General features: G+C 43.0%; 1 protein-coding gene across 2 annotated transcripts in view; it reads left to right on the forward strand.

Annotated features, from left to right (window-relative positions):
* Window positions 1-15601, forward strand: part of plxna1b (plexin A1b) — a 268336-nt gene that overhangs the window by 129037 nt on the left and 123698 nt on the right. For both annotated transcript variants that reach the window (XM_062997386.1, XM_062997387.1), the window contains exons 5-6: window positions 7752-7852; window positions 11844-11967. In XM_062997386.1, the coding sequence (XP_062853456.1) occupies window positions 7752-7852; window positions 11844-11967 (225 nt within the window). The remainder of the gene's footprint in view (window positions 1-7751; window positions 7853-11843; window positions 11968-15601) is intronic.

Consider the following 15601-nt stretch of genomic DNA (forward strand, 5'->3'; position numbering starts at 1 on the left):
GGCTGCATGAGTGCAGCAGGTGTTGGGGAGTTACATTTCATTGAGGGACACATGAACTCCAATATGTACTGTGAAATACTGAAGCAGAGCATGATCCCCTCCCTCCGGAAACTGGGTCGCAGGGCAGTGTTCCAGCATGATAATGACCCCAAACACACCTCTAAGATGACCACTGCTTTATTGAAGAGGCTGAGGGTAAAGGTGATGGACTGGCCAAGCATGTCTCCAGACCTAAACCCAATAGAACATCTTTGGGGCATCCTCAAGCGGAAGGTGGAGGAGCGCAAAGTCTCGAATATCCGCCAGCTCCGTGATGTCGTCATGGAGGAGTGGAAAAGCATTCCAGTGGCAACCTGTAAAGCTCTGGTAAACTCCATGCCCAGGAGAGTTAAGGCAGTTCTGGAAAATAATGGTGGCCACACAAAATATTGACACTTCAGGAACTTTCACTAAGGGGTGTACTCACTTTTCTTGCCGGTGGTTTAGACATTAATGGCTGTATATTGAGTTATTTTGAGGGAAGAATAAATTTACACTGTTATATAAGCTGCACACAGACTACTTTTCATTGTGTCAAAGTGTCATTTTGTCAGTGTTGTCCCATGAAAAGATATACTTAAATATCTGCAGAAATGTGAGGGGTGTACTCACTTTTGTGATACACTGTACCTTTACACTCAACATCAATTGGTTCTGGGACTGGCGTTGAGTTCAAAAGGCGTTGAGTTTCAAGGTATTTTTTCCCATAAGGATGTATAGGAAACCTGTGAATGCGTTCCATGGTCCAGTGGATCTGCATATATTTTAGGCTTATGTAAATTTATGGGGTTGTTTTTGACACTTATACACTGAAAATAACACACATATAATATAAAAACACTGAAATAAAAAGCTGGTTCTTACAATTTCTTAGAACCCGAGCTGTAAGTTTAAAAGTGAAACAGGAGGAAAATCCAGATAAACACTGATACATGTGAATCCTTTCAGAGTGAATCTGACTGTTATTCCACACAAATGTATATTCGTCTCATATTTGCACATTGATGACGTTTTACCACATCGCTCAAGCCGAGCTGAACAAAGCGACTGTTCATTGTTAATTTTAAATTTAATAAATACATCTTTAAAAAACAAACTGAACATGTTGAGTTTAAGGGAAACGTTTAGTTTAAGGGTACAAATTTAAGGGTTTCAAAGATTTTGAGTTTACAACGTACCACTGTACACCTCCAGCATGCTCTTCACAGCGGGCCGTCCTTCCAGGCCAGACATTCCTGCTTAGCCGCAGTGTACGTGGGGCCCTTGAGCAAGGCCCTTACCCCTCTCAGTTCCAGGGGCGCAATACAATGGCTGACCCTGTGCTCTGACCCTGTGCTCTGACCACAGCTTCCAAACAAAAAATGTGTACTGTACAAGTTTATACTAAAATCAGTTTTTTATTATTTATTAAAAGGTAAAAGTGTCAGTATAACAGTTGTAGTGTGTAATGTGGGTTACACTTGATAAAATACAAATATATGACCAATAAAGGCGTCTATTCTGTTCTATTTTTCTACTTTTAAGTCTTTTAACTTTATTTTCACCTGGATTAACACAATTCAGCATTAAATACAGTGTAAGAGCTTTTATATAGGCGCAAGAACACCTAAATTGTGTTAATGCTAATTAAAAATGTCAGCCCCCCCGTTTACAGTTGAACCCTGTCATCATGAGACGGCTTTCTTCCCTCACATTCACGTTTTTCACATATAGCTCATCCCTACAGACGACCGAAATAGATTTCTGTTGGAAATGTGATTGCAAAATGTTTAGACACAGATGTGACAGATGAAAGCCTGAAGGAGATGAAAAATCACTTTTTCTCACCTTCAGTTCAGCTGTGTGTGTGTGTGTGTGTGTGTGTGTGTGTGTGTGTGTGTGTGTGTGTGTGTGTGTGTGTGTGTGTGTGTGTGTGTGTGTGTGTGTGTGTGTGTGTACGGTTTGACGGGTCCATTATCAGGCGATGTTTGATGCGTGTCATTTTACTTGACTTCATTTGGCATCTGTCTTCTGTGAATGCTGCGTTGATTTTAAATCTCTGCAAAACAAAGGGTTATAAAACTGTAATATTTTCCAATCTGTGTGTGTGATCAAAACATTTTCTCCCCATGTATGCGTGGGTTTACTCCTGGAGCTCTGGTTTCCTCCCACAGTCCAAAGACATGCAAGTGAGGTGAATTGGAGATACAAAATTGTCCATGACTGTGTTCGATATAACCTTGTGAACTGATGAATCTTGTGTAATGAGTAACTATTGTTCCTGTCATGAACATTACCAAAGTGTAAAACATGATGTTTTAAAATCCTAATAAATAAATAATCATTTTTATAATACATATTTTTTTTCCCTATTTTATTTATGCATTTTCTTCCAATTTAGCATAATCAATTTGTCTTCCGCTGCTGGGGGATCCCTGATTGCAGTCGAAGTGGGTATATTGCCCCTCACGCCTCGTCTGACCCGCGTGCAGCCCTTAGTGGAACCCTTTTTCACCCACGCACTCTGCGTGGGCGCCTCTCTATCTGCTAATCAGGGTCCTTACACAGCATTTGAAGACCCCACCCACATAGTCCGGTCATCCCTCCCTAGCAGAAACGTGTCTGCTGCAGGCACTTGCTCGCTAGATGGCGTCCAGCCGATCGGTAGCAATTCGAGTTTCAAACCGAGCCACCTGGGTGCCACAATAAATAAATTTGATCAAAACTGGATGCTTTGAGGCCGCTCAGGTGGCGCTGCAGTAAAACACATGCTAGAACACCAGAGCTGGGATCTCGAATACATCGTATTGAGTCTCAGCTCTGCCTGCCACATGAACAACGATTGGCCTGTTGTTCATATGGGGTGGGGAGTAGTAAGCTGGACAGGGACTCTCTCATAACTAATGCAATTACGACCTTTGCTGGCTGATTGATGGCGCCTGCACTGAGACGGGAAAAGAGCGCTGTCAGGGTATGTCTCTCCGTACACAGTACTGATCCGCATATGCACTTGTCAAAGTGTAGGTGAGAAAATGCATATGTCTGCTGCCCACATGTCGGAGGGGCGGGGGTTAGCTTTGTTCTCCTCAATCAGAGCGGGGATTGGCATTGGTGGAGAGGAAGCATGACGCAATTGGGCAATTGGACATGCAAAAAGGGAGAAAATGCATAAAAATTGATGTTTTGGCACCTAGGTGGCACGGCGGGATATTCCGCAACCGCACCAGTGCTGGTTCAAATCTCAGCTCTGCTACTGGTTGGCTGGGCGCCCTCCAGTGGGCACAATTTACAGTGATTGCAGCAGACAAAATTGGCCACTAAAGTCTGCTGGGTGGGAAAACACTGGACTAATAAGTGGGTGGTGCAATATCTGGCCTCGTGTACAAATCCGCTGAAGCACAAGCGAGTAAAAAGGGGTTGAGTGACTGGGCATGTGTCGGAGGGGACGTGGCGCAAGCGATTATACCCTGGCAAATATACCTTGTGCAGAAGTGTGTGGGAATCGGGCGTCGGAGGGGGCTTGAGGTGGGCGAATATACTCTCCTTGGACGCAATTGGGATCCCCAGCGGCAGAAAATTAAATGGCTACGTTCAGATCAGGAGAAAAAGGGAGAAAATGCATAAATAAATAGTAAAGAATAACTTTTTTGAGTGGTATTAATAGGGAACCTGCGCTGGCACTCAAGGCAAGTCCGCTTGGAGCGTTGTTTACTGTACACAACACACACGTGCAGCATCTCAAATTCATACCTGATCGTTTTCTACCCCGAACCCTCTGTTCCTGAGAACCCATCTGCTCTCACTTCTCTCTTTCTCTTCTTCTGTTCTGAGTCAATCGTCTCTGCAGCCACTCAGGTTCTGGCAGAACTCCAACCCATCTCTCTGTACCAGGTTCTTACTGTGTGTGTGTGTGTGTGTGTGTGTGTGTGTGTGTGTGTGTGTGTGTGTGTGTGTGTGTGTGTGTGTGTGTTGACCTTAGGGGATAGAGTTTAGTGTTCTTGCAGGCAGATTAAAAGGATTCTCCTTCTCGCTGCACACTCTGTGTTCAAACTGGCCTCGAGACTCCATGCAATAATGTCTTTTGCACTCAGCCGGCCCATCTTTTATGAAAAGCTTGGTTTCTCCTTTGGTGCCGGGCTCAATTTTGTCCAATATTTCTTTTTTTGATCCTTAGGCGTGCACACACACCACACACAAACACACATTTTAAAACCTGGGGTGTGTTCATCAGTAGGACAGTAATTGGGCCGGGCGTCCTGGGAGGGGGGTTGATTGGGTTCCTCAGTGCTGCTATGGACGCGGAATCTCTCACGCACCTGTGAGGTGAAAAGAAGCGGCCTTTTCTCCCAAACTACACGTTTCCAGTTGGAATTGGAAACGTCTAGTTTGGGAGAAAAGGGGGGCACAGAGGTTAGGAGCAGCTATTAAAACATCTACATGGTGTTGCAATACTCCAATACAGCAGGTTTGATCCATTTTTGGAAGGTTGTTGAGGTTTTTGCACCTGATTAGCCTTTATCAATTGTCATTACGGCTGTTCTTAAGGTGGAACGATAAACATGAGGTTAAATTCTGGGTTCCATTCTCTTTTTATTGGCATGCTTGGGTGGCACAGTGGTAAAACTCACTAAGCCTATCAGTGCTGGGATCCCAATCCTGTGTCAAAATACTCCAAAAAAGCAGGTTTGATCCATTAATGCCTTTATTATGGTGCCTTCATTGCAGGCTGCTCTTAAGGTGGAACGGTAAACATAAGGTTCTATTTTCGGTTCCATTCTGTTCTTATTGGGGTCCTTGGGTGGCACAGTGGTAAAACAAGCCAGCCCACCAGTGCTCCAGAGTGGGCCAACGGTAAAACACACTAGACGACCAGTGCTGAGATCCCGATGCCGTGTCATAATGCTCCAATACAGCAGGTTTGATCCACTTGTGAGGTTCCATTCTCTTCTTATTGGGGCTGTCGGGTGGTGCAGGGGTAAAACTCGCTAGCCAACAGTGCATTTATTAAGGTGACCACATCTTGCAGGCTACTCTTAAGGTAGAACGGTAAAGATGTGGTTCCGTTGGGGCTCTCGAGAGGCGCAGTGGTAAAACACCCTAGCACACTAGTGCTAAGATTCCAAAGCCGTGTCAAAATACTCCAATACAGCAGGTTTTCTATTAATGCATTTATTAAGGTTACAGCGTCTCGCAGGCTGCTCTTAAGGTGGAATGGTAAAGATAAGGATCCATTTTTTTTATTGGGGCCCAAAGGTGGCGCAGAGGTAAAACACACCAGCCCACCAGTGCTGAAATCCAGATCCTGTGTCAAAATACTCCAATACAGCAGGTCTGATCCATTTTTGGAAGGATTTTGAGGTTTTTGCAGGCAACCAGCCTTTATCATTTGCATTTATGCATTTACTAAGGTGACCTTGTCCTGCAGGCTGCTTTTAAGGTGGAACAGTAAATATGAAGTTCCATTCTGGGTTCCCTTCTGTTCTTATTGGTGCTCTAGAGTGGACCAACGGTAAAACACACTAGACAACCAGTACTGAGATCTGATCCAGTGTCATAGTGACCACATCTTGCAGGCTACTCTTAAGGTAAGATGAGATTTCGTTCTGGGTTCCATTCTCTTTTTATTGGGGCCCCTGGTCAGCACAGTGGTAAAACACACCAGCCCACCAGTGCTGAGATCCCAAAGCAGTGTCAAAATACTTCAGTGCAGCAGGTTTTAAGATGCTCTTAAGGTGGAAAGGTAAACATGAGGTTCCATTCTTTTCTTATTGGGTCCTCTCGAGTTCGAATCTCGGCTCTTCTTGCCGATCTGTGATCGGCTGTGTGTCTGTATGGGACGGACAATGGGACACTGGGGCAATGTGGTATCTGCTGACTGCGCTCTGTGTGGACTCCCACCCAAAAAAATAATGCAAATATTATAACTACAGTGTGTTTAAGTCACTGTATTACAGTAAAGGACAGTAAGGGGTAATGATTGCATGTTACGCTCTGACTGACTGAATTACTACGCACCACAACAAGCCTAATTCACACCAGTGGCACACAAACTTAAGGAACATTTAACATCAGGTAGAGGAGAAGCGTTCCCGTGTGCCGACTACAGATCACAGCTGAGGTTGAAGGGACTCATTTGGATTATTGATCACTCCCGTGAAGCAAAATGCAATCTGTTTTCCTCTTGGTTTCCATTACATACTTTTTATAGCCGCCTGTATGTGCTGAAGCTCCCGGTGAACGGTACTTGTGCTGACGCTGCTTCCACAGATAGTCTGGTATATTCAGTAGAGAGTGCTGAAATCATGGACAGGCCATTTTTTTAAACGTACTGTGAGCTTTAGCACTTTCTGGTTCTGTTTTGTGAGCTACACAGCCTAGATGTTTCCACTTAACCACAAACTTTACAGACCGACTTCTTGGAAGTTCTTTGACAGCTACTCGACACGGTGGGTAGCACTGTCGCCTCACAGCAAGAAGGGTCCTGAAGTGGTATGGGTCCTTTCTGTGTGGAGTTTGCACGTTCTCCCTTTGTCTGTGTGGGGTTCCATTGGGAGCTCCGGTTTCCTCCCACAGTCCAAAGACGTGCAAGTGAGGTGAATTGGAGACACTAAATTGTCCATGACTGTTCAATATTAAACTTAAACTGGGATTTTTACTTAACGCATTGGAGGATCACACTACACTCTATGTGCTTCTCTACTTCTCTTCCTGACACCTTGACTAGACAGCAGGAGTCCAATTAAATCCAATCAGACTTTCTTGCAGAATCCAATAGTTTAAACTAGACTAAATGGCCAAAAGTATTTGGACACCTGTCTATGAGCTTGTTGCATTGGAGGATCACACTACACTCTACGTGCTTCTACTTATCTTCCTGGCACCTTGACTAGACAGCAGGAGTCCAATCAAATGAATCCAATCAGACTTTCTTGCAGAATCCAATAGTTTAAACCAGACTAAATGGCCAAAAATATTTGGACACCTGTCCATGAGCTTGTTGGACATCCCCTTTCAAAAACTAATAATATTAAAATAGAGTGACCTCTATATGATTGTTCAACTTTAACAATGGCCACTCTTCTGAGTAGGCTTCTTACAAGACTTGTCTGTGGGAATTTGTGCCTATTTGGTCAAAAACTCATTTGTCTGACTGGGCACTGATGTTGGTCCAGAAAGCCTCAATTGATGTTCCAGTTCATTCCAAAGCTGTTCAGCAGGGCTGAGGTCAGGGCTCTGTACAAGCCAAGGTTTTCTTCATGTCTTTATAGAGCTTGCTGGAGTCATGCTGGAACAAAAAAGGCCCTTCCCTAAACTGTTGCTGCCAAGTTTAAAGCATATAATTTCCTTTATATAATCGATTTATTACACCTGTTAGAAACTGTTGTGGCTGAGACATGAATTCATTAATTAGGTAGTGTGTCCCAATACTTTTGTCCATATTGTGTACTTGTTCTCCATGGTCAAGTAGGTCATGTGACACAGTGTGGGTCACCCACGTTTACAGTCGTATCTTCACGGCCTCATCTGTGATAGTCGGATCATGTAGTCGAGCGAAAGTTCCATACCCGAGCGTGCACATACAAACGAATGAGCCACGTGGGGCCTGGAGCTCCACTTACGTCATGTAATGACTGTATCTGTGGGCACATTACCACCAGCAGACGCGCACAGACGGAACAGTGTTTATCTAAATGACTGTAATGAGAGGAATATTTCTTTCTGTCTCTCTGTAGGTGAAGTGTGTTCCAGTGGAGAGCTGTGATCAGTACACCACGTGCTCCGAGTGCCTGGGCTCCAGAGATCCTCACTGCGGCTGGTGTGTCCTGCTCAACATGTAAGTATCGGTGGCTAATATCATGCAGGATTCAGTACAGCTACAGTGCTGTGAAAAAGTATTTGCCCCTGACGGACTGATAGGCAGACGTTCTGTAGAAGAAATCCGGAAGGGGCAAATACTTTTTCACCGCACTGTGCACAGCATGGAAAAGATTTTCCTGCCAAGAGCGGCTATGTGGTTTGAATGATGTGTCTTCGTGGTCCTGCTATAAAGGATCATGTGTGCTGTAACGTTGAGCTTGTGGCTCATGGAATCGTAAATCTTCCTGTTGTCATTTCCACAGCACCAAATAAAACTTGAATCCGACAGGCCATTACGCCACTGATTGACCTGCTGCTGCTGGATTGCGCTTGATTCGCGTTTTGATGAGTGTCGCGTGCGTCCAGGAAATTCTAGTTAAAGGAATCGTTCAAGATTTTTAGAATGCTGTTAGTGTTATGTAAAATACCAAGGTGTCCATAAACTTTTGGTAACTTGTCCTTCTCTTCTGACCACGGCATCTGTTGTGTTACAACAGAGATGCTCATTTCAGTAATAGTTAACCACAGAACCTGGTTCTGTTCCCCCTCTGAATGCTAAACAACCCTAACACCCCTAACCATTAATTTGGTTCTGCTTAAATAATCCTCTTTGGTTCCGGCAGCTAAGCTTGGACGTACATTCTATATAAACTCCATCCTCCCTGTAATAAACTGAAAGTTTTGCAGGGCTCTTTCTCTCATACCCATAGCGACGAATGACACTGTAGTAGAAGATCAGAGCACAGAGATATCTTGATGTTCTAACAGTTAGCATTCTAAACATACTAACAGTTAGCAAATTTAGACCCTTTTATTAGATGTTTTCTTTGAAGCAGGATCTAAAACATGATGCTTATTATATGGTACCTTGAAACTCAACGTCAATTGGTTCTGGGAGTGGCGTTGAGTTCTCAAGAAGTTGAGTTTCAAGGTATTTTTGACCATAAGGATGTATGGGAAAGCTGTTAATGCGTTCCATGGTCCTGTGAAACTGCATATATTTTAAGCTTATGTAAAATAATGGAGTTGTTTTTTACACTTTACACTGACAATAACACAAATACAATATAAAAAAACACTGAAATACAATTTAAAAGCAGTTAAATTCATTAAACCTGCTCTTTACCTCTTCTTTATTGTTTCCTTATGCTTCCTAATTGTGGAAATGCTTGATCTTGGAATACTATATTCCATTCAGTAAAGGCGCATTCACATGAGAAGTGGCAAAATAGCTTTTGTGCTGCTGTGCTGTTATTTCCTATGGAGTGTGTCGGTGCACAAAGCTTAACGTGACTTATTGTATTAAAACAACGAGCAAGCAATTTCATTGGTGGAGAGAGAGAACTTCTGATCAGTATCTACAGGGCTCTAGACTAACTTTTTGCACTGGTTGCACTGGTGCGCCTAACTTTTTTTCTTAGGTGCACCAGCACAAAAGTTAGGTGCACCCTAATTTTCAACTGCATCGCATTTAACACCTTAGTTTTACAGGTTCACTTGTTTTTTCGCTGTCCATATAGGCAATATTGACTTGTAAATGATTAAATAACAGTCTGGTCAACATGGCCTCGTCTGTTGATGTTTGTTGCTGTCTGCCGCTGAAAGGCAGTGGGGAGAGGGGACCCATGGGCAGTGCATTTACTGCGGCATGTAATGTGTTTTATAGATGCATTGTGCTTTTCATCCTTTCAATTCAAAATGTATTAGAACCAGTCACAAATACAATTTTGACGGCCATGGTCTTCCCATGCTCTTTACAGTTAATTATAGTATTATAGTCTCATTATAGTACACTATTATAAAAATTATAACAATAATAATAGAGTATATCTATTCATGTATGTATGTATGTATATATATATATATTGTTTTTTTTTTTTGTGTGTGTGTGTGTGTGTGTGTGTGTGTGTATGGGGCTCTAGTGTTAGAGTGTAATCTTAAATAAAGTGCATTATATTATCGGCTTTACTGGATCTTTTACACAGATTCCCAAAATCGATTGCGGTGCACTCATTGTGTATTTTGATTACATGTATTCTAACACTTCACTGTCTTTTAGTTATTTTTATATTTTACTTAACGAAAATATTATTGTGTTTTTACTTTCGCTATCGTCGCACTTAACCGCTAGCATTAGCCTATTGCTACTAGAGGGTCGGCTCACCACTGTTACGGGTCTCTTGCTGTGTGGTGATGAATGTGTGGGAATAAAAGCACACGACAAGGTAGACTTCACTGTAACGGTTTAGTCAGGACTTCAGTAAGCGTTACAACACTTTAAACTGCCTAGCTCCAGAAACCGAACTTTTATACTTTGGCCGTCCGGCGAGTCTCATATACAAAACTAAACTAACTGAACGTCCGGTGCTGCATTCTGATTGGTTGAGCTGAATGTCGCTCACATATCACCGATACAATATTGTCCCGCCCTTCACTGTCTCTGATTGGTTTAGACCATGATATGGGCCTAATGTGTATCTGTTGTTGAACCACGGGAAGACTTTCAGAGTAGCGGAGACTTTTTTTCCCCTTGAACTGCTGGTCGCACCGGTGCGACCTGAGATTTTTTTTAGTCGCACCATTGAGAAATTAGGTCGCATGTGCGACCAAATTGGTCGCACTCTAGAGCCCTGATCTATTAAGAGAGGTTTAGTGTTCCTGTGTTGTTCTTTTAATACATTGTCACATTAAGCTTTGTTGTTTAACAATAAGCGTTACAGACTCTCGGAAAAGCTGATTCTCACAATTTCTCAGCAACCCGAGCTATAACACAAGTTTAAGAGTAAAACAGGAGGAAAACACAGCTAAACACATACATGCAGATGCTTTTAGAGTAAATTTGACGTTTTTTCATCTCATATTCACTCTTTTATGTGTTACCCATCGCTCAAGCCAAGCACTGAACAAAGCAGCGGTCACACACATACCAAGTTTAAGGTAAACGTTGAGTTTAAGGGTACAAAATTCTTGACGAAGGGTGTGAGTTTCAAAGATTTTGAGTTTAGGGAATGTTGAATTACAAGGTACCACTATCTGTATTTGATCATTATTTGGTTTCCATGCTTAAACTGGACTTCTGCAAGAACGTCTGTTTAATTGTTCTATGGAAAATACTTAATGCTAGTAAACATCTAAGTTAGCAGTCAGCCAGCCAGCCGACCGTCTGTTATGAGGTGGCTTGAAGCCGTAGAATGTTTCCGAAGGGTTTATTCTAAACTTTGATTCTAGATTCTGGCATTTAAGAAGTGGATATACATCATAGACTCAAAAATCAAAATGTGTCTGTTCAAGGTCATGAAACGCTGGGAGAAATTTCCCTCGGTATCAGACCAGCGTGACACGGAAATGTTAATTAAACTTCACCCAAATACAATAAAGCATTTCTCTATCTCTCCATCTGGCTTCCAAGATGAACATTAGCGTGCTTTTTAATTGAGGCCATGTAAATGGCAACTGAAGTATGCCAACACAATAACCTTCCTTCATATCTGCTCCCTTTCATCCGTAAATGTCTACGCGTTGCCGGAAAGGCCAGGTCGGCAGCTTCAAGCCTCCAGGCTATGGCAAAGCCTAGTTGATTAGCATAATAGTCTTGGTGCTATTGTAGTTACTTAATTTTACTTAGCGTGAGCTATGCGTACGGTAGCTACAACAAGCCCTTATCGAGTTATCTGAATTCCCCTGTAGCGTCGGCAGCAACCGTTCAAACGAGGTGGCAACCAAAGAGAGGCGAACCCCCTACAGATGCATAAGCACACACCGGCGTTTAAATAAGGTCACGGGTTGCCTATAAGCTGACATTTTCAACGCCTGACATTATAAAACTGTGTTATCTGCTGATGTGATGATGCTAATTTTGTTAAATTGGACTCTGGAGCACTGAAGCATTCAGTCTACAGTAATTGGTTCAGACTGACTGTGATTTATTTCATTTCTGATTCCGATGTGGTGTGAAACGTTGTGTCCAGGTGTTCCCGGAAGGACCGATGCGAGCGGGCAGATGAACCTTGGCGTTTCGCCTCCAGAGTGGACCAGTGTGTGGATCTCACGGTTCAACCCAACAACATCTCCGTCACCATGTCCGAAGTCCAGGTGAATTTTTATTTAAATACTGCATCATTTTGGACTGTATAGACTGTGAAACAGAACAGCATATACATGACCAACCATAACATTAAAACCACCTCCTTGTTTCTACACTCACTGTCCATTTTATCAGCTCCACTTACCATATAGAAGCACTTTGTAGTTCTACAATTACTGACTGTAGTCCATCTGTTTCTCTGCATGCTTTGTTAGCCCCCTTTCATGCTGTTCTTCAATGGTCAGGACCCCCACAGGACCACTACAGAGCAGGTATTATTGGGTGGTGGATCATTCTCAGCACTGCAGTGACAATGTGTGTGTTGTGCTGGTTTGAGTGGATCAGACACAGCAGTGCTGCTGGAGTTTTTAAACACCTCACTGTCACTGCTGGACTGAGAATACTCCACCAACCTAAAAATATATCCAGCCAACAGCACCCTGTGGGCAGCGTCCTGTGACCACTGATGAAGGTCTAGAAGATGACCAACTCAAACAGCAGCAATAGATGAGCGATCGTCTCTGACTTCACATCTACAAGGTGGACCAACTAGGTTTGAGTGGACAGTGAGTGGACACTGTATTTAAAAACTCCAGCAGCACTGCTGTGTCTGATCCACTCATACCAGCACAACACACACTAACACACCACCACCATGTCAGTGTCACTGCAGCGCTGAGAATGATCCACCATATAAATTATACCTTCTCTGCGGTGGTCCTGTAGGGGTCCTGACCATTGAAGAACAGGGTGAAGCAGGCTAAAACAGTATGTAGAGAAACAGATGGACTACAGTCAGTAATTGTAGAAATGTTATGGCTGATCAGTGTACTAAAAACTATATTTTTGTTATCTGTAAAGATGAAATATTCACTGCTGGGAAAATCTTGGACTCATAGGGCAGAGCTGTGGTAGCTCTGTACTGATTAGAAGGTTGCCAGTTCAGTCTTTACTGGCGCAAACTCAGCCTTTAAACGTCAGTCTGTTTGGATATGCTAAATGCTGTAAATCTTTATGTTTATTATAGTGCACATCATACGTTCTTAGGGCAAAACGAGCTCTATCTTCACTTATCTGCCAAATCTTTAGTTCTTGCCGTTTGGGAATGTTTTATCAAGTGAGAAAAGGACAAAACCCAGCTGATGGAGGATCACAGTGTACCACGAGACCGGTCCCTTAGAGGATGTACAGTGGCTTTCTGAATATTGAGCTTGTACAAGGAGTCTCATGCAGGCACAAACACCACGCCGAGTCCTTGCCTCCAGCAGCAGAGAATCAGTCCCAGACTTATAAAAAGAGTCTCACGCAGACCCCAATACCACCTTGAGTGTTTGCCTCTGGCAATGGAAAATGCAGGAAGGACTTTGACTGTAATGATGTACTCGGCACAGTGACTAATAGCGGCGTTCAGAAACACAGAAACCACCCCACCTCGTCCTACCGATCCTCAGCGTGAGCAGAAGTAAGCAGGAACGTCACAACCTGCCCCGCGCTCCACTGTGCCGTGTTCAAGCTCCACTGCTTGTCAGATTCAGGCCAAGATAACATGCATAATTTGTGCTCTCTGCATCAGCAGCATGTACAGGCAGCAGAGTCCTCGTCCAGGGACACCAAAAACGTCTCGTTATGAGCTTTTAATGACATTTCCACCCCTAATTAAACACTTTCAAGGTGATAAAAGTTTGTTGGAGGTTTGATCTGGCTGCATGGATTTACCTTCTTATCAACCAATCAGTCAAACAAGCCACCCCCATGCTTTGTAGTTAGGGGTAAACATCCATCCCTGGATTAGTTCATGAGTGCTCAGACTTTTTTGTGTCCGGATCCCAAATGCTCTTGTTCTGTAAAGGGTTTGTAAGACCATTGTTCTACTCTACTGAGCAAATGTAGTGAATAGGAAACCATTTGTGATTCAACCCAATTCACGTCTTGTGATTCTTCTTGCCGTTTGTACCACCCCCACGCTGGCTGAGGAGGCCCTTTCCAACACACATACAGTTGCAAAACTGCATCTTTTCACCTGCCAGTAGTGGAGCCTCACAGAGTGCCATACTGCGAAAATACTCCACCACTAATGCAACTACACAGCGGAAATGTAACCCTTCCTCAGGCACAGCCGATTGGGCTCATGATCTGAATTGGAATTTTTACATGCATTACTGGTAGTAGTGTTTGCTTAGAGTTTAAGGTACTGGACTAGTAATCATAAGGTTGCCAGTTCAAGCCTCATTATCGCCAAGTTGCCACTGTTGGGCCCCTGAGCAAAGCTCTCAGTTGCTTGAATTTTATTCAGTGATAATTGTAAGTCACTTTGGGTAAAAGCATCTGCAAAAAATGCCCCAAATTTGAATGTAAATGGTAGCAGGTAGAGCCAGCTTGTCCTTTAAGATAATCAAAAAGCAATTCAAAAATTACTTGTCCTTCAAAATCGCCACTTTTAAGAGCATTTCAGGGATACACTTTTGGACAGTTGTGTTGTGCTCAAATCTACCTCAAAGTTAAAATCCTGGGAAGACCGAGAATGAGAATTTACCTTTATATTCATTCAGCGGGCACTTCTATCCAAATCGACTTACAATTATGACCATATACAATCTATGCAGTTGAGGGGTGAGGGTCTTGTTCAACAGTGGCAACCTGGCAATGATGGGGCTTCAACCGGGGACCTTAAAATTACATTTACATTTTCAGCAATTAGCAGATGCCTTTATCCAAAGTGACTTACAGTACTGTGACAGTATACTGTCTGAGCAATTGAGGGTTAAGGGCCTTGCTCAAGGGCCCAACAGCAGCAGCAACCTGGCAGTGGTGGGGCTTAAACAAGCGACCTTCTAAATTACCAGTTCAGTACCTTAACCACTAGGCTATGGCTTGCCCTGGACCTTCCAGTTACTAGTCTAGTACCTGAACCACCCTGGTTGGGGTGGTCTGGGTCCTTTCTGTGTGGAGTTTGCATGTTCTCCCCGTGTCTGTGTGGATTTCCTCCGGGAGCTTCGGTTTCCTCCCACAGTCCAAAGACATGCAAGGGTAATTGGAGATACAAAATTGTGCATGAATGTGCTTTATGTTGAACTTGTGAATTGATCTGAATCTTGTGTAACGATTAATTACCTGTTCTGTCATGGATATAACCAAAGTGTGTAAGATATGATGTTAAAAATCCTAATAAATAAGTACCTGAACTACTGAATTACCTCAACCTACATTCTGGATGAAAACACAGTGTTTACTAAATTTAGTCCCCCTGAGTCCCCTTGAGTCTGATTGATTCCATTTCGGATTTCATGTAATCGATTGTTGCTTTAAAAATGAATTGAAAGATTTTACATGTGCATGATGCTCAATCAGAACATTTCTGGTAAGATCAAAATTTTAGGATGGGAGTAACCATCACTGGATTAATGGAGGACACATCCTCCACACATCCTCATTTGGAATGGTTTAGTCTGTCCTCAGCAGTTTGTTTTTTTACGAGGGTTAATGGGGAATTTTGGGTTTGCTGTTGATTGATGAGAAAGAAAACGTCCATCAAAGCAGCTGTAATGAAAATAAACCCAAGACCACATGCTTGTGCACACATTAACAAATGAAACTCCTGCTTGTTTAGAACAAATGATTAAAAGCTGGTTTAATGATGTCACA

The sequence above is a fragment of the Trichomycterus rosablanca genome, chromosome 6, assembly GCF_030014385.1.
Source record: "Trichomycterus rosablanca isolate fTriRos1 chromosome 6, fTriRos1.hap1, whole genome shotgun sequence".
NCBI classification, from domain to species: Eukaryota; Metazoa; Chordata; class Actinopteri; order Siluriformes; family Trichomycteridae; genus Trichomycterus; species Trichomycterus rosablanca.